This window comes from Capra hircus, chromosome 11, assembly GCF_001704415.2.
Source record: "Capra hircus breed San Clemente chromosome 11, ASM170441v1, whole genome shotgun sequence".
Taxonomy (NCBI): Eukaryota; Metazoa; Chordata; class Mammalia; order Artiodactyla; family Bovidae; genus Capra; species Capra hircus.
In genome coordinates, this window is record NC_030818.1 from 67988924 (window position 1) to 68015679 (window position 26756).

Consider the following 26756-nt stretch of genomic DNA (forward strand, 5'->3'; position numbering starts at 1 on the left):
ATCATAATTACGTTTTTTTTTCTTTTCCCCATGTTTGAGTATCAGTATTTGTGACTCATGGAGATCCGGTTCTTAATTCCTGTTTTTTAGAAAAACTATCACCCATAGTATGGGCTTTGGGTGAAACAGATCTAGGTTCAGTTTCCATTTCTCTCTGAAAGGATGTCTAAGAAAGTCATTTAGCTTCTCTGGGCATCAGTTTCCTTATGTGCAAAACGTAGATAATTAACCTATCTAGTGGGGTTATTTTGAGGATTAGCAATAATGTAGGTAAATTACCTGACAAGCTATTGTTTTCACATATTGGCAACAATAAACTGTTTAAAAGCTTTGTTAAATATGTTCATGCTTTACTCATTTCTATATTCAGGAGTCTCAATTTACCAAGAGTTTTATTTCAGTTTTTTTTTAATGGAGCTGTCAGTGTATTAACAGTGTAACTTGGGTCTCGAGATAGCTTAAGGAACAATTCTTAAAAATTTTAGTTCTGTTCTACGTACATTTATATTGGTACCACACACACACACAAACACCATTTATAGCCGTCTTGAATAGGAAGTATTCTTTTTAAATGTTTTCCTCTAGAACAAAAGGGAAGGGAAAACTCTGAAAGAGATGTCAAACAAATCTCAGAATTCAATGTCAATCTGCAGGTACAGGAAGTTTCTGAGCTTTTAAAATCCACTCGCATGAGGGAGTAATTAGCCAGCACTTAGGGCGGGGTATACAGCCTCGCGATTCCAGTGCTTTCTGGGGAGAGAAAAAAAAAACGCTGGGCGGCGAGCACTGAACACAGTCTCCCCCGCCGAGCTCTACAGCCACGTGGCGCTCTCCGGAGCCCCAGGCCCACCGCCCTATCGGGCTGTCGGCGGGGCCTTCGGCCCCGGAAAGCCTGGAACCTCCGGGCCGCAGCCAGCAGACCCAGAGATCTGGCCCCGAACCCGAGCAGGGCAGAGCGCCCAGGTGACGCGCGGTGCCAGCTTCCACTCTAGGGGCGTCCAGCAGATCCCCGGAACTTTCCCTCGGAGACAGGTTCCGGCAACAGGTTCGAGGCGGGGTCGGTGAATCAGCGCGGCTTGGTGCCCGGGTCAGCCCTGCAATCCAATGCCAGTTTGGGGTAGGAATAGCCCAGCGTCTAACCACTAGCCATTCAGGGATCGCTAGCCAGGGGAAAGATGACGTCATCGTAGCTGGGCGGTGTCGGAAGGTCCCACCAATGGGAGACAGGCAAAGTGGCTTGCTCTCTGTATCTCTTGGCCAATACTAACAAAGCAAAAGGGGGCCCGGTTGTTGGTATAGAACCAATGGAAAACAGAGAAGGAGCATGAGGCGGAGTTGAGAATCCTGTCACCAATTGGAAAGAGGAGGTGGAGCCCGGGCCTTGTCAAGCGTGACCAACCAGGGAGAGGAGCGGACTCTGAGGGGCGGGGCTGTAGTGCCTTCCCCCAATCGGACAGGTGCGGGGGCGGGGAATTCTTTGGGGCGCCCAATGAGGAACGCAGCCGAAGTGGGCCTGTCAAGAGAAAGGCCTGGGGGCGGGGGGACGGTGAGTCGGGGATAAACACTCCGCGGCGGTGGCGGCTGCTGCTCTTCTGTAGGTTCTGTCACGGTGTCGGTGGTGCCCAGCTCGCCGGTCCCCTCCCCCTTCCAGCGAGCGTGGTCGCCAGAGAGGCTCTCTCAGCCCTGCTCTGCGGGGTCCATAGCGGGGCGCGGGTGTCCGGCGGCGGCGGCGAGCCCGTGTCCAGTGGGGGTTGGTCCCGTGGCTCCGGCCCCCGGTGCAGAATGGCGGCGGCGGTTCGGATGAACATCCAGATGCTGCTGGAGGCGGCCGACTACCTGGAGCGACGGGAGAGAGGTGCACGGGGACGGGAGGGGGCCGGCCCGAGCTAGTGCCGGGAGCTCTGAGGGGCCTGGCAGCGGATCCCGGCGCCCAGCCTCTCCGGGGGTGGTTGGAGGAGCTGAGAGCGCGACCCGCGAGCGCTCCCAACCCCTCCAGCTTTCCCCACGCGCGGTCCGAAGGGAGGCCGTCGCTGCCCCCAAAGTCAATGAATGGAAGTGGAAAGGGACCACTGCCCCCGGGATCCTGAGTGCTTCCCCCTCCGCACTCCGTCGCGAATGGGGTGCCCGGGGCCCCCTCAGCCAAGCGCTTGGTTTACCTCACCCGGCTCTTCCCTGCCCGCCCCCAAGTGGGCCTGGCGCCGGGTCTCCCAGTCGGCGGAGCAGCGCCTCCCTTGCCCCGCATCCTCCGACCTCGGCTCTGGCTCCCGGTGTCTGGCCCCGCACCTTCGTCTGAGGCCGGTCCCACTTAATATACACCAACCTGCTGGACGTTGCCAATGGGAAACCCAGGCTCCTTGAGACTTGCTGTGTCTTTCTCAACAATGAGCAGCTGGAATGCTCCTTACACCTGCTCCGAACTGAGGGTATTCACTCAATTAAAAAAACAATCATTGTTCTAAGAATTCCACCTTGCTCCTTTTAATTATTTCCACAGTCTTCTTTTAATAAAAAATAAATCCATTTTTAAAAGGAAATATTGTGAAGGGGAGAGAGTGTTGACTGTTCTGTGTTCATTCATTAACTGGATCCTCCGGTTTTCTAGAAGCTGAACATGGTTATGCCTCCATGTTACCATACAATAACAAGGACAGAGATGCCTTAAAACGGAGGAGCAAATCCAAGAAGAATAACAGCAGTAGCAGGTAATTTGGTAAATATTTTCCTTTCTCTTTTAGGTTATGCCGCAGATGATACTGGATTTTAACCCCGTAAATGAAGCGGCAATCATGATTCAGTAATGTATACATAGTCCTAAGGCTTTGGAAGAAACCCTTCTATTTGGGTTGAGGGGACTGAGAAGAGAAGAGAAATGGAAGTGTTTTCTATTTCTTTATGAACTTTTTTCCCCAGAACTTAATTTTGCTTTTCTTCCCTTTTGAAACAAAAAATCTGTGGAAACTTCAAGTGAGATTAGCAGCAGTGACAATATTTTGCCTTCAGAAGTTGCAGATTCAGGGCAAGTTTTCTATAGCTGAAAATACTGGACATTACCCACGTTTTACTTATCATAGTGAAGATTTTGTAAATATGTTAAAGTCTTGATTTGGCATAGATGGTAGGATTTCATATTTGACATGTAAATTAAGTACAGTGATATGTCTGATAATCTGTCACTCTGTAATGGCAGCGAGGAACGATTGAGGTTCAAACCTGCTTTTTGTTGATGGAGGAATAGATTGATATTAAAATAGTCATATGCCACAAGCTTTTTACGTTAATCTTGTAATTCTTAAAATTTTGTAAGTCTCACTGGAAAGTATTTGGTTAATGGTCAATGAAATCACATAATAAAACCCTGAATGTACTTCCTGGTATAAATGAGTACTCCATTAATGCTGTTGCACCCCCTTTTTCCCCTCTTTGCCCTTAATATATACATTGGCTAGGGAATCTGTTTTTATTAGACTCAGTCAATTATACCTTTTATTCCAGTGATTGAAAATCATTGACATTTTCCTTACTGATTTAGAATCCTTGTCTATCTCCCATTCTCATGAATACTCTCTGCAAGTAACTATTTGGTTAGTGTCTGTGACATTATACAGACTACTAAAAGCCCGAAGTTTCCCACTTAAACCTTCAGCTCCCTTGTTCTTCCTTCCTCTTCTGTCCTTGGTTCACCCCATTGTCCTTAGCATTGGAAGAACCACAGGATATGAGCGAGCAGCACATATGTGCCAAGCTCTTGAATGGGAAGGCACAGGAAGGATGAACCTGTTAATTAGTTACCTGGTGGTTTTTCCTTTCCCTCCCACCTTTGGCATTATCCAAAGGTGGTAGCAAGTAGATCTGTGCACGAGTACTGACGGCCTTCAAGAAGAAGGTTGATGCTGACTTGTAGTGTGCAGTGGTGTAAAACAATATCTACGTTGCTTTTTGTTACAGTATTTTTTAAATAACTTTTTGAAAAGACATTGAACCCTTTTGCTTTATTTTTATGGAAAAGTGTAGTTTATTTGTCACTTTCACTCTTGTCCACTCATGATTTGAGAGGAATTGTTCACATTAATAGTCGAGGCTTAATCCTTAGTACTTTGTTTTCTCCTAAGTTTCACAGAAAAGTTGTTGAGGGGTTGTTCAGTGGTGAGAATAAGAAGGGGATGTTGTCGAAGAGAAGTAGCTTGGCCCCAAAAGGTGACTGCCATGCTCTGCCATGCTAAGTCACTTCAGTCGTGTCTGACTCTATGCGACCCTATGGACTGTAGCCGGCCAGGCTCCTCAGTCCATGGGATTCTTCAGGCAAGAATACTGGAGTAGATTGCCATTCCCTTCTCCAAAAGGTGATTAGGAAAGAAAAATAATGATAGTTGAGAATTTCAATTCAAGAAATAGATTCTTTCTCTTTTCTTTAATATCCAGCTTTATTCCTGGGAAAATGATTGCAACTCTGGGGGAAAGCTCTATTATTTCTGTAAATGGATTTGGTTTGCTTTCCATGGTTAGAAGCGGGAGACTCTCACAGTTTTCCATATTCTTCACTAATGATGAATTCGTGCAGTAATTTAAGTGGTGCAGGGATCTCTGAGAGACCATGATTAAACCTGGAGATTGCACCAAGCAAAACAGATGAAGCAACACCAGGTTGTTTTCTTTAAATGTAATCACTTCCTTCATGACCTGTTTGGAATGACCCTTACCTGAGCAATGAGACATCTCCCCAGAGAATGCAGTTTGACCCCTTGATTTGAATCAGACATATCCAAGGCCATGTATGGTCAGAATTTTGAACTGATGTAAGAGCTATAGATTACTTCTGGTTTACATAACCATTGGTAACAGTGTATTCTTATTAATTCAGGTTGAAATGCTGAGCTCTTTGCTTGTAGCATCTGGGGGTTACTCTTCCTTGGACAACAATAAAAAAAATAAGATTTAGCTACATAGCAAACTTCTTTGAAACTGAAAATGCAGATCTTAAGTTTCTCTAATTGCTTGTTAAAAAACAAAAGCAAGTGAAATTGTGAATATTGATTGTTCTGGAATCATCTGGAGAACTACAGGAAGATGGAATCTTTTTCTCTTTTCCACTGATTTTTTAAAATCAGTTACTTAAATAATTAGACTTGAAATCCAGAGTTTTTAAAAGTGTGTTTTGTTACATTGGTGAAGCAGGCATTGGCATTCATGTGAAAGAGGAAGTTTAGCCCTTGTCACCCAGTTCTTTTATGAGACAGTGGTCATATAGCTGACTTGACAGGGTGAGTCTTTTTTAACCCAGGGACTGGTTTGGCTTGGTTAATATTTTTGTTAAAATATATTTTTAAGTGATGACGTTTGACCTTTATCAATGAGTCCAGACTTATCCAATCTTTTCCATAATCACATGGAAAATGATTTTGATACAAGGTGTCTATATATTCTTATGATGCTTTAATTAAAAATATAAATGTTTTCCCATCAACAGAGTTGGCAGGGAGTCTCTGGAAGGCCTTTTTTGAATGGCCTCCCTTTTATTAAAGACAAATTCAGTTTCACTAAACCAAACGTATTTCAGTAATGCCCTGGCCGTTAGGTATAAGTCCCCTTGTAAAAATCACCATGTGTTCAACACTCTTAAGTAATCAAATAGGATCCATAGTTTCCAAAACTCTGTTCAAGGTTTGGAAAGAGTTATGCTGCTTATGGAATTTGTAAAAAAGATTATCTTGGGAATTCTGAATTTTTTATATGTATCTTCAAAGAATCCAGATGGGATAAGGGTGACTTGTGGTGTTCTGATTTTTCTGTAATCGGACACCATGTTCATTTCAAATATCCACCCTTCTCTCCTCCACCTCCTCAGAATGGTCCTTGTCTACAGTTAAACATGGAAATTTTGACCACCTGTCATCATATATTTTCATCCATCTAAAAAATGTGTCAGACTTTGAACTTGTTATTCTCTGTTAAAACCCGAATGCCACATGCTATCAAGCCAAAGGTTTGCAGTTGCAGGCCAGACTCTTGTTAACTGTGATATCCTGCTGGCCATTGCAGGAAGTGAAGTATACATCAGAAAAACAGGACTGAAAAACACTGAAGAGTAACCAAGTGAATCAATTTAAAGGTTTTAAATTAACCAGTCTTAAGGTTCATATATCCCTTATCTAGAAAACAAATATTCTAAAATTTAAAATACTGTCATTATTATTTGTTTTTCCTTGTGAATGAAAATTGTATCCCAGAAGCCTTGTGGAAAAGAAGTTTAGTGCTGGATTAGAAATTTCCCATTTCAAGAATGCCCCAAATCCCACAACTAGTCTCTGGTGTGAATGGACGTGATGGTGGTGCCCTTGCTGTGAATGAGTGGTTGAGCATTCATGGAAGTAGGGTTTCTCCATGATTACTGTGAGAATTTATTTCCAAGACCCAGTAAAGTTCCAGTTAAATTGCCCCCACGGAATTCTTGACCTGAGCCAGGGTGTCATCTCTCCTGAACTGATTAGATTCTAGAGAATTTCCAAAAGTGAGGTCAAGATTCAGTTCGTTTATAATGCTGGCAGTTTCCTCAAGTTTATTTTTGACTAGATGGGATGAGTTATATGATATGGACACTGAGATAGCCACACTGACTGACTGCCTGTGACATCTGTGAAAACCTGTCCATAAATCCATAGGCCAGACCTTATATTCAAGGTCAGCTGTAAACATACTAATAATCTGATTTCACACACACCTGTGCTTTCATCAAGCCTCTCTCATCACTTTTACAGTTGCTACCTCATTGACCCATATGTGTTCTGTAGATAATTGGCAGTCATTTTTATTTCCATATTACCAAAGAGTTAACCAAGGACAGGATGGTAAGCGTTTTTATTTCTTCTACAGTATCAGTCAGTGGCAAAGCTGGACCTCAGATTCCACCCAAAGGGCTGCCTTAACCAGCCTGTCATCTTTACATTGAACTGAGTTTTGGAAGCCCCTTCCTAAAAGCATTTGGTAGCTCTTCAACAGTAGCATCTTTTGGGAGGTTGCATGCAATAAAATAACTTCAAGGAGTAGAAAAATTGAGGGAAGAAGGGTTATATTTATCCTTTTAAAACTGTATCCTATAGTCAGACAACTTAGCGTACAATTTTGGTATATAGTACACCTAGAGAACTGCAGAGCTGGGTGGGGATGCCAAATTTCTGGTGTTCCACGCTCAGCCTAAAGAAAGCCTTGTGGTATTATATAACCCAAATTCGCATCACATTGTGCAGCTGTTTTCCCTTTGTATAAATAGAACCCTTTTATTTCCTTTCTTAAAATGGATTACTTTTCCACTAGGGAATGCATGCCTCTCAGTTTGTCACTTCTCCTTGAATGCTGTTTGAGATACTTACATTTATCTATTTCCCCAGAGGGACTAATTTCTTTAGTAGAGCCCTTCCTCTGTCTTCTCTCCCTCCAGCTTGAGAGAGAAAGAAGTTAAAATAATTGTGTTGGCATTGGAGCAGTCCTTTAAAACAAGAATAATGTTTCTCTTATTGTTCCCTCTTTCAGATCGACTCACAATGAAATGGAGAAGAATAGGTGAGTTGGGGGCTCCGGGTGTGGGAAAGGGGGAGCTTTGATGTATTTTTTCATTGACACTTGGTTGTTGCTCTTGGCTTCTCACAGTGAGCCCCTGATATTAGAGTTCACTCAGGACCCTCTAATCAGCACTGCCTGTAAAGCCCTTAGATAAGATGGGCTCCCTGGCTCCCAAGATGACACCCCCAACCCTCACCCCTGCAGCCTGCTGTTCCCCAGCAGTGCTTTCCATTTGACTATTCTAAGGCCAAAGCATTTTAACTCAGAGGTAATGTTCCCGCAAATAGTGTTTTTCAAAAATTACATGCTACTGAATATAATTGGTAGTGCTGTCTTAAATCATGTACACACACAGACATATATACATACACATACAGAAGTTCACTTGTGAATAAAGATGCTCAAAATTTAGGTAAATATATGCAAAGCAGAAATTGGAGATGGTGAGGCACTCAGATGAGGCAGGCCACCCTCCCTGGGCTCCATCTGACCACATCTCACCTGACTTCCCTTCTGCTGCTGATTTGACTCCTTATTTTTCAAATGATGTGGCCTAGTCACGCTCAACTCTGATTACACATTAGAATCACTTGCAAAGCTTTTAATTTTTAAAAAAAATTTTTTCCCATTAAATATAGTATACACATACACTCATATGAATTGGGAAGGCATGGCTCCCCACTCCAGTATTCTTGCCTGGAGAATCCCATGGACAGAGGAGCCTGGCAGGCTACAGTCCATAGGGTCAAAAAGAGTCAGGCACAACTGAAGCAACTTAGCATGCACACACAGTCATGTACTCTTTGGGGTAAGAGAACACATTTTTATTTCTGCTCATTTTATAGAGTAACTTTTTATTATAAAAAATTTTCAAATATACAAAAGTAGAGTGAATAATGTAATCAGCTTCTATGTATCCATCACCCAGCTTCCACAATTATCAGTATTTTACCAATCCTGTATAATAAACTCTCTGTGGAGTGTTTTTAAAAGCACATTTTCTTCTACCTCTGGTAATGCAAAACATAACCACTTGCTTTTATCATGCTGAAAAAAATTAATAATTCTTTGTGGAACTTTAGCGGGGGGGGGGGAACACACACACACCAACGCTCAGACCTCACCCCTAGCAATTCTGATTTGATTGGTTTGGGTTGAGATCCTGCACTAGTATTTTTTTAAAAGCACCCCAGGTGATTCTCATGTTCAGCCAAGGCTTCAGATCACTGAACAAGCTTCATTCTGGTCTCTGAACTCCCATCAGTTTGAAGTACAGGCTGCCCATCCAGATTGAGGGCTTTCTCGGTGTTCTGCATGAACAGGATGATGTGTGATGATGGTTCTCTAAACACATGTGGTTATTTCATGCAAACCCTCTTTGAAGAGAGTCTGACTCTGATAGTCAGAATCTGAATGGCCTGTTTCATCAGTGAAAGGGAAGACCAGACCTGACAAGGGAGGAGAATCTTGGAACAGGCCAAACATTTAGCGTTACTCCACGGTGTGTGTGTGTGCTGGAGATGGATGGTGAGTGTGCCTCGCACATGTGCTTCTCTCCATCCTTCTCCTCCCCTTTCAATTTCTCTATGATTGTGACTGACCATGTTTGAAATCAGACCGTCTTTATGCATTAGGGATTTACATATCATGAACTGGAAACTCCAGAGTATCTCTTCTGAAGGCGGAAAGGTAGTCTGATGTGGCTTCTCTCTCTCATCTTTAGATTCTCTTACATCTCCATGGTTTTTAGGGGAGCTGGTTAACTGGGACTGTTTCTGCTGAAAAGCCTCCTAGTTCTCCTCCTCATAGGTATTTATTTGTATTATTAAAATGTCATCCGTTCAGGTAAGGGCTCTTAGGTGTACCCAGCTTTGCGCTTCACCTATGCAGGAATACCACAGGATGTCAATTTTATCATTTATTTTAGCAGTTCAAGAATGTGTATTTTCTGCCTACCATGTCTTAAGAGCTTGTGCTCAGTACTGGGGTATTAAGTAAGTTTATACTGGGGTATGAAATCAGCATGGTCTCCATCCTAGAGAAATGTAGTTTGTCTAATGAGAAAGATGCAGAGACAGTCTGCACAGGAAGCGATGGAGGTAAAGGTTCTAGAAAACTGGATTTGAAGTCATCACTGGGCCAGTTGCTTATAATTCAGATTGTGACCAGTCAGCATTTGCTATTGAAGGGCTAGTGATCTAGTTCTCTTATTGTCCTTCCTTTTTTGGAATTTGGTCTTCTATGGTCTTGATCATTTATCCTCTAGTCTAAAGCATGTGAGCAGAAGAGAGGGAAGTAAGAACTCACATTTAGTTAATTTAACCAAGCGCTGGTTGCTGCAATTGGTGGTCGGGGTGGGGTGGGAGGGAGTTGAAGTTGTCAGGTTCTTCTCTTGTAAAGAGTAGATGCTTATGATTTTAGGGTTTGACGGTCAATTGAACAGCTGCAGTCTCCTTGGTTTTTGTAGCGGAATCCTGCAAAAGAAGACCACTTTGCAAAATGCTAATACACTTAGGCCATTTTTTCCTTAACATCACATTAAAAAAAAAGATTGCCATGGCTCTCAAAAAAAAAAAAAGCAATTGAGGAAAAGAATTCTAATAATTGGATTTTTTTTCCTCTTTAACATTGCAGAGTTAATTAGATTTGTATTAAGTTTTTTTCACACCTAAACCTTTTCTGTGGCTCTTTAGAGATTCTGAATAGTTGGTGTGCATCAGGACTCCACTCTGAGGATCTTATATTCAAACTGCCCGTTTAATAATCTTGGCAGTGGTGGGACAATTAAAAGATTTCTAGAATGGTGGAGATGGAGGTGGTAGTGGCAGAGGCGGCAGCAGTAATTTTCATTCAATAGACTAGGCATTCGTGGAGCACCATAGATGCTGGGTACTAGGTGCTGGGATCCAAAGCCCAACAGAACCCAAGCCCCCAGGCCAGAGGGCTCAGTTTGGTGTCACTGTAGATACATCTGTCACTTGGTATGTGCTTCTCTGCGTTTTAACTAATTCTGTGGGTCTAGCCTCCTAAGGAAACACCCATGGTGAGTGTGTGGTCTTTCTTTCCCTTTTAAAACTGACCTCATAGAAAATTCTGAGAAATACAGTGGGTTGTGTGCTCGGTCGCTTCAGTCCTGTCCTACTCTTTGCAGCCCATGGACTGTAGCCCGCCAGGCTCCTCTGTCCACGAGGTTTTCCCGGCAAGAATACTGGACCAGATTGCCATGCCCTCCCCCAGGGGATCTTCCCCACCCAGGGATCAAACATGCATCTCCTGTGTCCCCTGCATTGCAGGCAGATTCTTTACTGCTGAACCACAGGGAAAGCCTTGAGAAATATAGAAAATCATATACTAAAAATTAAATCATCCATAATTCTAGCAGCCCAAGGAGATCAGTGAAACTTTGAAATATATCTTTCACTGGTTTTTTGGAAAGAAACTTTTAAAATAGTTTAGTAAGTTGGAAAGTTCAGAAAAGCACAAAGAAAATAAAAATCACTGGTAACAGACCTTGCAGCAGTAACAGCTGTCAACATTCCTGCTAAGTTCTGTATCCACTAGACTTTTGTGCATACTTCTTTTTTTTTTAGTTTTTTATTTTTTAAATTTTAAAATCTTTAATTCTTACATGCGTTCCCAAACATGAACCCCCCTCCCACATCCCTCCCTTGTGCATACTTTTTAAAAATCAGTATTACATCATATGGTGTACCATAACTCATATAACCAGTCTCCTATTTTAGGTTCTTCCCATTATTTTGCTAATATAATTGATGCTTCCTTAAACTATCTTATAGATAAATCTCTATCCAACATCATAATTATTTCCTTAGGGTAAGTTCATGGTTGTGAAATGACTGGTATCCAAATGGTTGTGGTTTTTGATGTTGACTGCTGGATTGCCCACCAGGCAGATTATAGGCCATATTTTCCTTCACCTTCACAAGTTTATATCTTAGCTTAGACTTTTATAAATTTGATAGATAAAAAGCAAACACACAACTTGTTTTCACTTGCATACTTATATTACTAAGACAGTTTAACAATTTTCATTATCTTTGACAGTTTGTGTCTGTGTATGTGAATTGCCTGTTAAATAAGTGTTAGTTACTCAGTTGTGTCCAACTTTTTGCAACACCCTGGCCTATAGCCCTCCAGGTTCCTCTGTCCGTGGCATTCTCCAGGCAAGAATATTGGAGTGGGTTGTCATTCCCTTCTCCAGGGGATCTTCCCAACCCAGGTCTCCTTGCATGGTAGGCAGATTCTTTACTGTCTGAGCTTCCAGGGAAGCCTGTTAAATAACCTTTGCCCAATTCTCTACTGAGGCATTCATCTTTTTCTTTATTTTGAAAAGATTCTAAAATATGAAGGGTGTATATGAAAGAAGTTGCCCCTTGGTGGACTTCCCTGGCAGTCCAGCGGTTAAGACTCCGTGTTTCCAGTGCAGGGTCGTGGGTTCAGTCCCTGGTTGGGAAAGTAAGATCCACAAGCCATGTGGCCAAAAAAGAGGTGGTGTCCCTTCAGATGTCATACAGTCTCCCTGTTTGTCATTTACCTTTACAGGATCGGTGTTCTCACACTGTTTTAAGTCGCTGCCTCTGTGTGTACTAAACTCTTGTTTATGGCCGAGTCTGATTCTAGACTTGTTCTTCTGTTCCACTGTCTGCTCTTCCTGCACTGGTGTACAGTTTTAATCACTGTGGGTTCATGCACTTCAGGATCTGTTGGAGCAAATCCCTATTCTTCCCTCCTCCTTTTTTTTTTTTTTTTACCAGTTTATTTTTCTTGATGAGTTTTATGGTTAGTCTTTCAATTTTCCATACCCCAAATTCTTTGGGGATTTTCAAAATTCAAACTAAATAATTTCAGTATAAATTAACCTTTAAAAGTACATGTTTACATATTAGAGTTTTTCATCCAGGATTTGATGTGTGTGTTCATTTACTCAGATCTCTTTTATGTCTCTAAGCCAAGTTTTGTTGTGTTTCCGTGTAGATCTTACACATGCCTTGTAAAAGGTATTCCTGGATTTGTGTGTATATATTTTAAAATTGCTACTGGTTTCCCACTGCTACTGCTACTAATTAATTATTATTGGGATGTGGGAAACGTTTTAGTCTTTGGTTGCTGTGATATGCCCTTTATTGATGATAATTGTGCTGTCTCTTTTCCTTAGCTGGTAATTCCTCTGGTTTGAATGCCCTTCAATACGCTGCTCAGCAAAATGGAGGCTGAGTGAATGCAAATACGCTGCAGCCGGTGGGTCAGGAGTCAGGTGCTTGAATGGGCTCCTTTTCAAAAGAAGGCTCTAGCATCTCCTTTAATTGTAGACACCCATTTTTTCTGGAATGGTACACACATGCAGGCCTTTCTGGAATTAAGCAGCTGGTCTAGAGAGATTACCTCTGCCAGAGTCTTCTGACCCCATGACAAAAGATTTCTGTGTGTGCTCTGTGAGGAGGACTCGGCAGCCTGACCTAAGCTGTTGTTTTTATGTGGTCAAACAGTATTTCATGGCATCTGGTCTGACTTGAGAAGCCATTCCAGTCAGGTCTCTCTTGGCAAGATATGCTGATAGACTGCAGTTCCCCAGAGTTGTTTCTTCTGGAGTCTTGCTTTTCAAATGGCCAGACTCCCACGGAAAGGGTAGGGGCCTGAGTTGTGGTGTGCGCTGCACCACTCTTCCGCTTTTGAACACCCTTGACCACATTCACATTTCACTCTAGGATGTTGTAACAAATCCACATTGTTTTGTTGCCACAGGGGCCTGAGGGCACAGCCTGGTCATTACAAAGGGAAGGTATAGGTGTTAGTGTACAGATCTCTCTGGTGATAGTGTGGAGGTACACCCTGATTTGTGCTACTAGAATCCATTTTCCTGGACTGTACCTCTTGGAAGAACTTGTAGAAGAGACATGCTAGTTATTCAGCCAATTTCCAATTCCCTACCAGAACACTGGAGGCACTCCTTGACTTTTTGTCCTAGACATTAATAGTTGAAGGGTGAGATAGAGCTAGCAGGTACTAACTATAATCTATATTTTGTGTTTTTTTTAAGATTGGGCTCTATAAAGGAAGTATTAAATAGATGATTATGTATTTAATACTTTAATGTAGAACTGACTTTAATAAAATGTAGTCAGCATGAATTACTGTTTACGCATTGCTCACTTAGTGTCATGTTCCCATGCAGTGAGGATGTATGGCTATCTGTGTATTTTACAAAGGTTACCATCACAGTTATGAAAGATCTTCAAAACCTTCCAAGATTCCACTTAAGTCAGTAATAAGGATGCATTTGGCAATATTTATAAAGGGACCATTTTAGAAAAAGAAGGAGAGTACTTTTTTCCCTCAAAGAGTGACTTGTATTCTTCCCCTGGATTTTTTTGTAATCCAGTAAAGCTTTGGTCTCAACCCCAAATCTGGAGAAGGTTATGATCTCCGTGACCTGTAGTCACTTTTAGGGGAGTAATTTTTGACACCGTAAGATTTATTTCTTCTTAGTCTATACTAAATATTCTTTCTTAAAATCACAATGCAGCTCATACATACCCGTATTACATACCCATATTGGAAATTATCTTTATTCATCCACCAGTTATTCAACCTTCCCTGGCTCGGGAAGATCCCCTGGAGAAGGAAATGGCAACCCACTCCAGTACTCTTGCCTGGAAAATTCCATGGACAGAGGAGCCTTGTAGGCTACAGTCCATGGGGTCACAAAGAGTCAGACACGACTGAGCAACTTCACTTCACTTCACCCTCCAGTTATCCTATAGGATTTACTATTTAATTGGCTAAATCTGTGTCCCCACAAAAGTAGGAGAGGAAATAGGTATGGTTTATGTACCTTATTTTCTCCCTTGGTAATAGTCCTAGGCCCAATTTTAATGAAAACTAGTACTCGGTGAGGTCCAGTGGATCATGTTCATTAAGTATGGCTTTCCTCAAAGAGGAGGCATGTGAATTATCAAAGAGATCAGATTCTACTTTTAGGACAGCATCTGCAGGTGCTTTATTATTTGTAGACTCGAGTGGATTAAGACGAAATGGAAGACAGTCACTTCTGTTAGTTGGTAATGGAAGAAACAGAACAAATAGATACATAGGAGGTCTGCAGCATGCAAGTGAAAGAATAAATGAATTTTATCTATTTGGAAAGGGAAACAAGCTTCTAATAAGCTGTGAAAGCTTGAAAACCCTTATGGATGGAGAAGTTAAGTCAAACAAGATGTGGATAAGGGAAAAGAAAAAAATAATGTTTGGTAGAGGGCAAAGGAGGGTCCATTCTAGAACTTTCAGTGAGAGCTATTATTTGTCACAGCCTGAAGGTAGCTGAGATAAGTGATCCTGCAATAATTTGTTTATATGTTTGAAGTAAACTTCAACTTTTAGTACCTCGAAGGCAGTGACTTTGTCTCACTCAGCATTCTATCACCAGCACCTAGGAAGGTAGCAGTGCATAGTAATCCTTTGAGAGATGCTAGAGGTTAATAAGTGAATGAAACAACCAAGTGTATATTTCAGGATTTCCATCTATGAACCTCATTACTTAATCTATTCTCTTCCCTGGCTACCATCCTGTTCGCTCTGCCCCAGCCTGGTACGTTTTTGTGTCGTACATTTCACTGAAAATCTGGCAGAGAGAGTTCAGTTACATCCTGCATAAAGAAGAGTAATGTCTAATAACAGTGCCTCTCTCTCAGTACACTCACACACACAGCTGCACACCTGCTTTCATGCCGTTCCTCCTGGTCTTGGCTACATACAAGTCAGGAAGAACTTTAGGGATAACAGAGTAAATTCAGGAGCACTGTCTGCAAATAGCATCATCTCTACCTGGAGACTTACTTTTTTTTTGTTGCATCTTTCCATCAATTTACAAATCTGCTCACCTGAGCGAGAAAGGTGTGGATAGAATCAAAGTAGCTTGAGTCTGGAAGCAGAAATGAAAAGAGCAGCATTCAGAATTGTCTGAGAGCACACTGGTGAACCCAGGTGCCTTCTGTCAGTGCCAAGCTTGAGTGGCAGGAAGTGCCCCCAAAAGGCCAAAGCCCACTTCACTGATGACCTCATTCACTCGCAGGTTTAATTTTCCATAATTCATGGCTGACATGAGTTAAGGAAGACTAACAACAGAACTAAGTCATATCCAAGTATACTTTATATTTAAATGTTTAATATATTTAGAATGTCTTTGGATATTTATTCCCCACTCCCCTACTATTTTCTGAGTAATCTGTTCTTTTCCAAGAATTTGCAGTGTTAGCTCCATTGTATGCTCAATTCACATCTATTCCTAAGTCTGTTTCTGGGAATTTTTTCTTCTCTTCCTTTGATTTGTCCACCTTTTCCTATATTAGTATATTCTGTTTTTAATTATTGATACTTAGTAATACAACTTAATGATTAGTATAGCATAGTCCTCTTCATTCTTCTTTTCCAAGAATTTTGGCAGTCTCTTTATTCTTCTAGATTGAGTTTAATTTCCCAGCATTAAAAAGAATGCTGTGGGGATTTTTTTTTCTCCTGGAATTATGTTAAATTTGTAGAAAAAGTTGGATAACATTGATATTTTTACCTTGAGGGTTCATATCTAGGGATGTGCTATTTTTTTCCATTTATTCAGATTTTCTTATGTCTCTCAGCAAAGTTTTATAGTTTTCTTCCCAGAGAGCCTTCCCAGACTATTTTAAGTCTGTACTTAGACATGCTTTCCTTTCTTCTTGCTATCGTACATGAAATATTTTAGGTTTTCTGGGTATGGATAACACATTTGGAAATGTGCTTGCATTTCCAAGGTCAGTACATATTTGCCCCAATTTTTACTTGTCTTTGGCCTTTGAACTAGAGGTGTAGGCAGGAGTCTTCATGTGATTTAGATGGTTCCCTCCACACTGCTGAGTCCCTTCCAGTCCTGCCTCCGGATGATGGGGGTGGCCCCAAGAGAGTCTTTCCTTTGGCATGGGTTAGCTTTGTAAAGTCCCTGCTAATTTTTTAAATGTTAAAAAAAAAAAAATAGTACCTTTGGCATAAGCAAGATCTGTATCTCCATAGAAAATGGATTAGATTTCCCACTAAATCTGTTAATGATAAAAGATGTCCGTTTTCCTTAAGGAAGAGTTGAGTGAACTGGATTTTGACCAGACAGCCTCTGTTTACCCAGTGAGACACTCTGAGTTCCCTGTTGACTTTGAAAGGAATATGATAGGGTTATAATTATCTGTGTTTGCTCCCAGCAATTATCCTTCCTCAAAGGAAGCTAGGATTGAAAGAATAACTGCTACCATATACAGAGCACTTCCTGTCAGACCCTGGTCTGGGCTTCCATACCCATCTCAGTCAATACTCACGACAGGCCTCGCAGGGGGCATTGTCATCCTCCTCTACTGCCAAGGAAACGGATGCTGCATGGAGTTAAGTAATCTGCTTAAGGTCACACAGGAAATAAGTGGCAAGGCCAGAGTCCCAAACCTTTGCCCTTAATCACTACGCTAATATTTGGTTGTATAGTGACTGACACATTCAGAATATAAAAATAATTAAAAACAAAAATAAATAAAATTTGAGATATTAAAAAAAAGGCATGCCAAAGGGAAGCTGTAGTTTGCATCTAGTTTAATTATCACTAGTTATAGGCCACACTTGACTCTGAGCATCCAAAGATTGGTTTCTCTGTACTACTGTAGACCAAAGGTATATCAACCTATTCACAATAATGAGAGCAATATTTCTGAAGAGTCAGCAGATGAGGTTTGTCAAAGTCCATCACTTACAAAGCAGTTGGATCAGTGCAAAAAGAGGAGGCAGCTGGGGCAGGAGGGGGGCCAGGATTTGACCACCCTTTTCTGCTGGTGGCAGGGTGGGGGTGGGGAGCTGGGAGGCAGCTCCTGACAACAGGAAGAGGTCTGTCTGAATATGTGATGAGAGGGGATCCAAGTAAGGGTCAGATGGAAGTGTCGAGTGGCTTTCTGTTGAGGCGATGTAGCCAAACCTGCTAATTCCTGGTAAAGGGGGTTAGGCCAGGTTCACGGTGGGACAGTAGGCTCCTTCTAGAAGGCCAGAGCCGTGGGCAGGGGAGGGGTCAGGACTGAGGACAGAGAGCTGAGACAGGAGCTTGTTCTACTTGTTTTAGATCTAGGAGCTCCATGGGTGCTCACGGCTGGCTGAAGGATTCTGGGTCCCAGCTTGGGGGTAGGGGTGTGTCTTGGAGTCGAGAACCCTCAGTGGAAGCTGCTACAGAGGGGTCTGTTTGCTTTTCTGTGTCTGGCTCAAGAATTGAATTTCACTGCTCTATGACAGAACTGAAGCTTCCTCACATACCTTATCCCTCCCCTGAGGTCTGTCCAGGCACCAGCCTGCGGATGTGTGTGCGGCATGGTGGGCAGGGCAGCCATCGGGCTGGAGCAGTGAGGCGCTGTAGCAGGCCAAGGCAGGCACTCCAAAGACACCAGCTGGCTTTGGATCTCTACAAAAATCCAGCAGCACTGCGGTCCTATTTTCATAAAACTAGGTCAGCAAATACTGAACGAACATGTATTACTCTGAGCTTGAATCAGTCAAATGGCTGATTTCAAGTTTCACACCTGGGATAGTTCTTTGGCCACCCACATTTGGGGAGTGAAATGGTCTTTTCTGGGCCCGACTCCCTGAATGACTAGGAATGACACTGCATGGAAAGATGACTTTTATTAATTTTATCAGAAAACAAGCTTCCTTAAAAATTCACATACTCATATCTGTAGATAAACCCGCATCATAGAAGGACTACCGTGGCACTGTTGAGAATCATGCAGAGTTTGCAGTGAGCAGGCTGAAAAAAGGTCTAATTTTAATTTTTGAACTTTTAAAAAAACTTTGTAAACTTTGTAGTGGGAATAAGTTAGATAACTATATATGACTAATCATAGTTTTTCATAGTGTTTCTAATAGTAGGGTCTGTTTTCAGGGCTCTTTTATGAAGAGGTGAACAAGTACATTTTATACACAGGTCCTGTGTTTGTGTTTCTCCTCATGTAGTAGTTGAAGGAGCCAACTTCTCATGTGACTCTTTGTTTGCAGCCATTCCACGCGGGCAGGTTTTCAGAGCAAGCAGAAGTCTTATAAAATAGTACAGAATTTGTACCACTACATCTTCCTAGCTCAGGAATGAATGCTGGACTCCTCGAGCTCCTAACCCCTGGACATCAGGGCTTAGGGGGCCTTGGAGAGCTCAGGGTAACCTCGAGAGCTAGATGAGGAAGGAGGCTCAGAAGCAGATGAGGTGGGGGCTCAGAACCACTCAAGCCCCGAGAAACTTGGTCCAGTGGAACAGAAGACACCATCTATGCAACAGACATGTATTAAGCATATATATGAGAGGGGAAGGCATCAAGGCAACCCAACAATAGTTGTAATCCCAACTTTCTAAGGAGTTAGCAATGAATGGTTAAGCCACAAATGCCAAAAAATTCAGGCAGAACAGTGAATTTCCCAGTGAATAGTATAGAAAGGACTCAGGAAAAGGAGGAAGCCCTGTGGACTGGAATGGCCTGCGAAGGCTTGAGGAGGTGGAGGTTCACTGAAGCAAGAACTCTGAACCTCGGCTGTTTCTTACATTCCAGAATCTGCTAGGCTCCAGGGTTTCAGTGAAGTATTCATTTCCAAAATTGTAGAGACTCTTGTGCTTCTGGTCTGTGGTAAATGCTGTCTCTTCAGTGAGTGTCTGCAGCTTCTGCCTCAGGCGGCCTTCCTCCCGTTCTGTCCCGCTCCAAGACATACAGGTGGTCCTTGCCAGCTCTCAGCATGCTTGTTGGTATAGCAATACCACTGATGGGCTTTTTCCTTATTTTTGAGAAAATGCATTTAACTTTTTGAATGGCTGAAAAACCAAAGCCTATAATAAATTATTCAGTAAAAATTCCCTCTCTTTCTCTTTGTCCGACTAGCCCTGATGCCTCTCTGCCCAGTCGCTGTTACTAGTTTCTTATGTATCATTTCAGACTTTCTTTATGTCACACAAGAAAACATGAATATAGAAATTATTTTTCTTCCATTTTTACTCAAAGATAGCATGTTATAGGCATAGTTTGGTATATTGCTTTTCTTTTCTTAACATATCTGAGCACTCTTTCCTCGTAATGCATAGAGCATATTCTCATTGTCTTTCATAGCTGCATAGCACTCTACTGTGTGGGTGCACCATAATTCACTTGACCAGTCCCTATTGATGATTGGGTTTCAATCTTTGCTATTATTAATAAAATTGTAACAAATAACCATACACATTTGTCATTCACATGGATAAATATTATATACAGCAAGATATAGTTGTCATTATTTAGTGATCCTGAAAGGGGAAAGAGATATATGGGTTCAAAGGATTCTCTCACTGGCATGTATAGTGTATAGATATCAGTGTTTACCCTTGATGTGTGTTACAGACTTTAGAAAACCATGGATTTTGCGTCTCCTTGGTTTTTATCAGAGTTGCCTAATTTCAAAAGATGTTCGCTTGGCCAGAAGTCCCTGGTGGCATTTGCCATCAGTGGGTCTGGGCAACTTCATACTCTGTTAGAGCTTGTTCTCCCAGGCGCCTTCTGGCCAGCTATGAAAGTCTCGAGTGCTTCTTTGATCTTATTTTTGTAGACGGGCCCACCTTCGCTTGTGCCTGGAAAAGTTGAAGGGGCTGGTGCCACTTGGTCCAGAATCAAATCGACACACTACGTTGAGTTTGTTAACAAAAGCCAAATTGCACATAAAGGTAAGTGCATCCTGAGGTGCCTTTTTGTCTTGACCTGCCCATTGAGGGTTTGTTTGTTGTTATGAGAGACTATCTCCAGGACAGTTCTCTCCTCTGAACTCTTCCAACCTGCCTCTTGGATGAATCACAGACTCAACCTGTCCAGCACCCAACCGAGTAATTCTCACCCCCGAGAACCAGAAGTTAACTTGTCCATCCAGCTGTCCGTGTGATGTACGAGCCAGAAACTCAGGGTCACCCTCGATCCTGATATCATCTTGCTCCTTAGCCACATGCCTTCAAGACTTACATATGCCACAGCCTGCTCTGTTTCCATAAACACCATCATGTACTGCAGCAGACTCCTCAGAGGGCTCCTGCAAGCTAATCTCCTGCTTCCCAAGGTCAGTCCTTCCAAAGTTCAAATCAACATGTCACCACATGGAAAAGTGTTCCGTGGCTGCTCAGGACATACTGTGTTCCCAGGCCTGCCTTACCTGCCGCCTTCCCACCCCCTTGCCTGTGCAGCAGCAGCTCATGCCAGACACTCTCCTCTCCCCACCCAGCCCTGCTCTCAGTCCCTTGCCCTTGTCAGGCTCTCTCACCACAGGGCCTTTGCACATGCTGTTCCCTCTGCCTGGTGCACTCTTCCCCTCCCTTCTTCATCTAGTTGACTTCTTGTCATCCTTCAGACCTCAGCACAGGTATCATGGTGCAGAGATGCCTTCCATGACTGAGTTGCCTTCTTCCTGTTACGAGATGGTCCTTACTGCTGGATCTCTCTCTTTAGGACTTGTCACAGTTGACATCTGACCATGGTTTGTGTGACTATTCACTTGTCTCCATCCACTATGTTAGAGTACAGACAAGGATAGGACCAGATCTTTGCGTTCCCCTTGTATCCCCAGCACCTCCCAGAGAGTCTGAAACAAAGTCAGCACACAGTATGTGTCTTAAAAAACAAAGGGTAACTCCTGAGCCAAAATCACTGTTTAGCGTGTTTTTATAGTCATAGTCACAAGCAGACACATGTCACTTGGATTCTGGTTAGTAGCCTGCATACATGGCAGTTCTGCAGCAGGGGGGCAAGAACCTCTGTTTAGAGCAAAACAACCACAATTACACAATCTTCATAATCATCTGAAGAATTATCTGAGACACTGGAGAACAGATTTGTGAAAACAAAGTGATCTATGAAAATGTGTTTTCTAAGCTCTTATTTGGACAGTTTGGAATGAGAACTTCAAACGGGAATGTCATTCCTGCCAACAGACGGAAGTTAATTGAGACTTGGCATGACACAAAAAATCACCAGTGTAATTGGGATCCATACTTGAATAAACATACCTTTAAAGGAAAAGGTATGTTTCTTAAGCTTCTGTCACACAGAGCTGCTCAGAGAATAGGTGCTGGGGGAGGCGTCGGCACAGGCAAAGGAGACCAGGTTGGGGGCTCCCGCCGCAGTCTCTTCACTGTTGCAGTTGAGGGGGCCGGGTGCCAGTGTGTCGGCTCACCCCGAAATCCACACAGCAGTGCAGGTTCCGCAGTGCTGTTGATGGTGATAAAATTAGATGAAGATAGGGGGTCACCAGCCAGTCAGCTTCCTGTCCCTGCGAGCAGCTCAGCAAAGGACACGGCAGACGGCCTCTGTGGGAAACTGGCATATTTCACCTCTAGGCAGGGAGGTGCGGGGCCATCGCCGATTGTGAAATCTGCCCGCGCCCTTCAACAACTGCCCCTTCGACCCGCAGAAACTTGAAGACTGTGACAGAAAAGCCATTCACCAAATCGACCAGCTGCAGCGAGAGCAGCGGCACCTGAAGAGGCAGCTGGAGAAGCTGGGCATCGAGAGGATACGGATGGACAGCACTGGCTCCACTGTCTCCTCCGAGCGCTCTGACTCCGACAGGGGTGAGCTGCCCCCGCCCCCTTCCACCTGGGCAGAGGGGGGTACCAAGCAGCCCCCTGACCTAGAGAAGTCAAGGGGTGTGGCCTGCAGGAGCCAGCCTCCTGGCCCCTCAGCGGTTAGGGCCCACAGCCGAGCTTGTCTTCCTCAAGGCGGGCCCTCACCGCGGTCTGTCTCGTCCCCACAGAAGAGATCGACGTGGACGTCGAGAGCACAGACTATCTCACGGGCGACCTGGACTGGAGCTGCAGCAGCGTGAGCGACTCGGACGAGCGGGGAAGCATGCAAAGCCTGGGCAGTGACGAGGGCTACTCCAGCTCCAGCGTCAAGAGAATAAAGCTCCAGGACAGTCACAAGACGACGTGTCTTGGTCTCTAGGAGAGCGTGGTCGCTTCGGCTGCCGCCCGGATGGTCCTCCCTGTCGGCTCCGATTTAGGTAGCGTATGGGACCTGCCCACAATCCCCTCGCACGTCGGCTTCCGTGTACCACGTCACCAAGAGCAGCTGCGTTTAAAGTTGTCAAGGAAGTGCTTAGGATTGTGGGTTTCTGTTTTTTTCTTTTTCCTTTTTTCTTTTCTTTTCTTTTTTTTTTTAAATCCCCGAGTCCCATCTCAAAAAGGGTTCAGCAGCCCGCACCCGCCCAGTGTCGGGCAGGCAGGTCCCGCTGAGGCAGTCAGTGCAGCCAGGACGTCCAGGGGCATCTTGACTCTGTGTTGCTCAGTCTGGGGTGGCTGAACACTGCTTAGCCCCGCCGGAAGCTGGGGGACGCCGACCGGGATCGCGGATTTCTGATGGCATCCTCTAGCTTCTCTCTCTCTCTCCACAAGTCTCTCTGAGAGACCGTACATTCCTATCAGTTTGAAGCATCCAAGAACTCTGAGGCGGAATAAGCCCCTCTCACATCTTGGCAGTTTCCCCCTCTTATTTACTGTCCCGTGTGGTCTTCTAGACCTTCCTTAACGTTTTCTGGCTTCCTGTGTGACATGCCTAGCAGAAATGTCCAAATGTGTCTTGTGCTTAGGAAACTGAAGGAAACAAACTTTTCAAGCTGAGATCTTGATCTCAGAACTCCAAAGTAAGCTTTGAAAGTGGCATTTAAGAGCACTTAGCCCTGGCCCTCACCACCCGTGACGAGTCAGGAATACCTCCAGAAAACACGCGCTTCTCACACATACACACACAGACACACACACGTACACACACCCCCCGAGTGAACGCCCCAACCCGCGTGCAGACAGGAGCAGTATTTCTCACCGTCAGATGGACACCTTGCTTATAGGAGTTCCAGCATCATTTGTCCTCACGAACACAATGGTACAAATCTGTTTTTGTGCGCTGTCCCTGGGTCCGTGCTGTGCCTGCTCTCTGAAGGCACGTTTCTCCTCCAAGCTGGTTTTGCTACTTGTCTCTGGAACATTTTTTTTTCCTACCTCAGAGATAAATGAGATCTCCATTTCCCACTTAACACAAACTGATTATGCCTTTTTTTTTTTTCCGAATAAGTGACATTTGGTCCAATGCTAATCTGTTTTCCTATGTAACTTTCAGCAATAACTGAGCTTTGGCGCTGGCTGAGCCAGTGTCCATCATCAGTGAAAGGGGAAAAGTCCACATTTTTACTCTGTTGCACGTGAACAGGAGGGATGGTACAGTTACTAGAATCCCTCTCCTCACCGACTGTTTTTGGACGCACCCGGAAACTTCTTTATGGAGGCTTTTGGGTTGATAGTTTAAAAGGCTGATTTTTCTTTCTGGTTATGATTTCTCCCTTAAGTGGTCTCCCACTTTGTAGCATTTTTATTTAAGCTAAAACAGAGCACATGTATATGTACATAAGACACATTAAATCTATAAATACTATTTATTCATTTTATATAAACTAATGTAATGGAAAATAAATTCTTATGACTTTGTGCTTTTATAGATGTTCTAGAAACTTTGTATGTAAGTATCTACAAAATTGGTTCATTTCCCCTTAATATTTTTGCATTCATATTTTCGAGGTCTCAATGTTTTCAACCTCTGGCGAACCTTTTTCATTGAATTTGAACCATTTGTAATAACTGTGACGCTGAAACAGAGCGTGTGTCACAAAGTGATGAGAACATTCCTAAAATCTACAGCCACACTGCAACCTAAGGGCTCACTGGCTGAAGCGGTAGTGGTGGCCGCCTGTGCCCCCAGCTGGCCTGCGGTCTCCCCCACCACAGCCTCGCACCTCCTCAGCGCCCCCTCCTTGCCCACAACTAAAAGTTCAAACGCACTCCACACGGAAGCTCATTCTAGACGTGAAGAGCAGTCTGAAACATTACCTTTGTGTTTATTTTTGCTTTTTAAATGATTTCTTAATGTATTCAAAAAATTTTAATTGGAAGTAGTGGATTCCTAAATGATTCCAAAGTCATCTGTAATTCTTCTGTTTTTGTTTTGTTCTGTTTTTCTCTTCATTTCAGCTTTGGGTGGGGGGAGGGGCAGGTGATACAAAAGATTTTTCTTTCTTTTTTCCGTTTTTTAATTGTTGGAATCTTTTCCAATTACCAGCTGAAGATTTGCACTGAAATACAACTAGTATGCCTTTTGCATTTTTAAAGCCTGCTTCCTGAATTTAAGCAGAGTGATAGTGTTCAAAGAGCCAGCTCAGCCTGTAACATGTTTGAAAAAAGATATAACTGCACTTTGAGGTCCCTTTTGAATGCCATTCACTAGACCTCGCAAGCATTTTAATTGCTACCTTCAAGCGCCTCACAAGTCCATGATACTGGATGCTGTATGGCATCGAAAACTCAAGACTTTGGGAAAAGCTTGTGGGCTTGCGTTGAGGGAGGGAAGGGAACAAAACTCATGTATTTTGTTTGTTTAATTTAGAAGTAAGGCATCTGAGAGATGCCGTTATTTTTTGTGTTTCAATTGTTGTGCCTTTTGAGTTAAACTGCATTTCTGTCTTTCGGTTGGAATATGAAATGTACTGTCCCGATATAAAATAGTGATTATTTGACCTTTGCACTGTTTGTCTGGTCCTTTTCCATTTGATGGCATATAAATGTGGAACTTGATAGATCTCTATATTTTTTATGCACTTGTGATAAACTGACACCAGGGTTAGACACAACTTTCAGAGCTCGAAGTAGACCAAATCGGCGTGCCAGACAAGCCTCTCTCTAACCAAAACTGTAAGCTTCAGGACCAGCAAACTCAGCCCAAGGCAGCTAATCCTCTTCCCCACGTGGCTAATCAGCCACCCTGATTCGCCAATCTGCCCTGCCATTCACTTATCCACCAGCATGACTGTTAAGAGCTAGACAGTCTTTTTGGTTCTGGTTTTTCTTTTCTTTTTTTTTTTTAAGCAAAATGAAAAACCTTTCTATTACGGTTGTTGGGGGGAGGGGATGGGCAAAGATATAAACCCCAGCCTTTAAGACTTTGACTGTTGTACGTAAATAATAGATGTGTGTAAATATAGGCACATGAATATTTTTATGTGAAAACTGGTTTTAAGAAACTAAGAAGAAATCTGTACTCTTATTGATAACCACTGCAATGCAAGTGGGAAAATAAAGAGTATGTAGTGCAGTTTAATTTCATGCAGTGAGAAAATCTCTATGTGTGCTTCTGCTAACACCCAGAAGACCTAACTTTCCCTGCCTGTTGGCTTAGAATGGCGGGCACACACCCAGGGTGTTTTTGGTTTCTTTTGCTAAGCAGAGATCTGGAATTCAAGGTGCTGATAGTGACCGCGGCTCCTTTCTCTAGTCAAATATCTTATGCTAGTGATTCAAAGAGCGTCACCTTTTTGAGCAGGACCTAGATTTTTCTTCCTGTCAACCGAAAGCTAAAATAATTTCAGTGTTGATTCAGAATTGAGCTCTAAGAAGGCCCTGACCCTACACTTGGCCGCTTAAGTGGCTTGAGGAATTTTTTTTTTTTTTAAGATGGGCATTCTCCTTTAACCTCTACTTTTTTCCAAAAGAAACAAAGGGTCCTTCCCTGGGTTTCCTATGGGTCTCTTCTCTGTCCCTGAAGTGGCCAAAAGCAAATCTCGGGGTGTGGGGGAAAAAAGTATAAACTGGGTAGGATTGTAATGTTCAGAATAACTGCCTAGCAATATCCTGGGGCTTAATAATGCATTTTTGTGGACTTCCTTTTTCCTCTCCCCCATCCTTTAAAGAGAAAACTTACTTTTGAAACGTATATACAGACACATAACTTAGGTTTTTATATCATACTGAATTGGCAAGGATACCACTTTCATTGTGCTTTATAATCCATTTAGTCCCCCAAATCTCCTTTCTTTCTTCTTTGTTTCCTCAAGTGTCTTTGTCTTCCCCCTTTTACCTGCCCTGTGTGTTGAACACCAGAAAGTCAAAGGCTGCAAAGCAATTTCCTGCGTGTCAGTCTCTTATTTTTGTATGTCTAACTCTTGGATGCAGTAGGTTTCAGTAGCTGGCTACTCCTGATTTTAAAAATCCTTCCTGGGAGAAGATGACCCAAAGACCCTTTTAGATGAGGTGTTTTTTCTCATTCTACATGATCAGATCTCTGTAGACTGTGGGATGTTTTGTTTTTGGAAATAGT

The 26756-nt window shown here is 43.1% G+C and overlaps 1 protein-coding gene across 2 annotated transcripts; it reads left to right on the plus strand.

Annotated features, from left to right (window-relative positions):
- On the plus strand, positions 1533–26730 carry MXD1 (MAX dimerization protein 1). Of its 2 annotated transcripts, none has more exons than XM_018055462.1 (6): positions 1533–1855; positions 2603–2702; positions 7525–7554; positions 20185–20299; positions 22030–22189; positions 22372–26730. In XM_018055462.1, the coding sequence occupies exons 1-6, from the start codon at positions 1783–1785 to the stop codon at positions 22560–22562; spliced, it is 669 nt and encodes a 222-aa protein (XP_017910951.1). In that variant the 5' UTR covers positions 1533–1782; the 3' UTR covers positions 22563–26730. The 2 variants fall into 2 exon arrangements, with proteins under 2 accessions (XP_017910951.1, XP_017910952.1); XM_018055463.1 differs by having other exon boundaries at positions 1534–2423.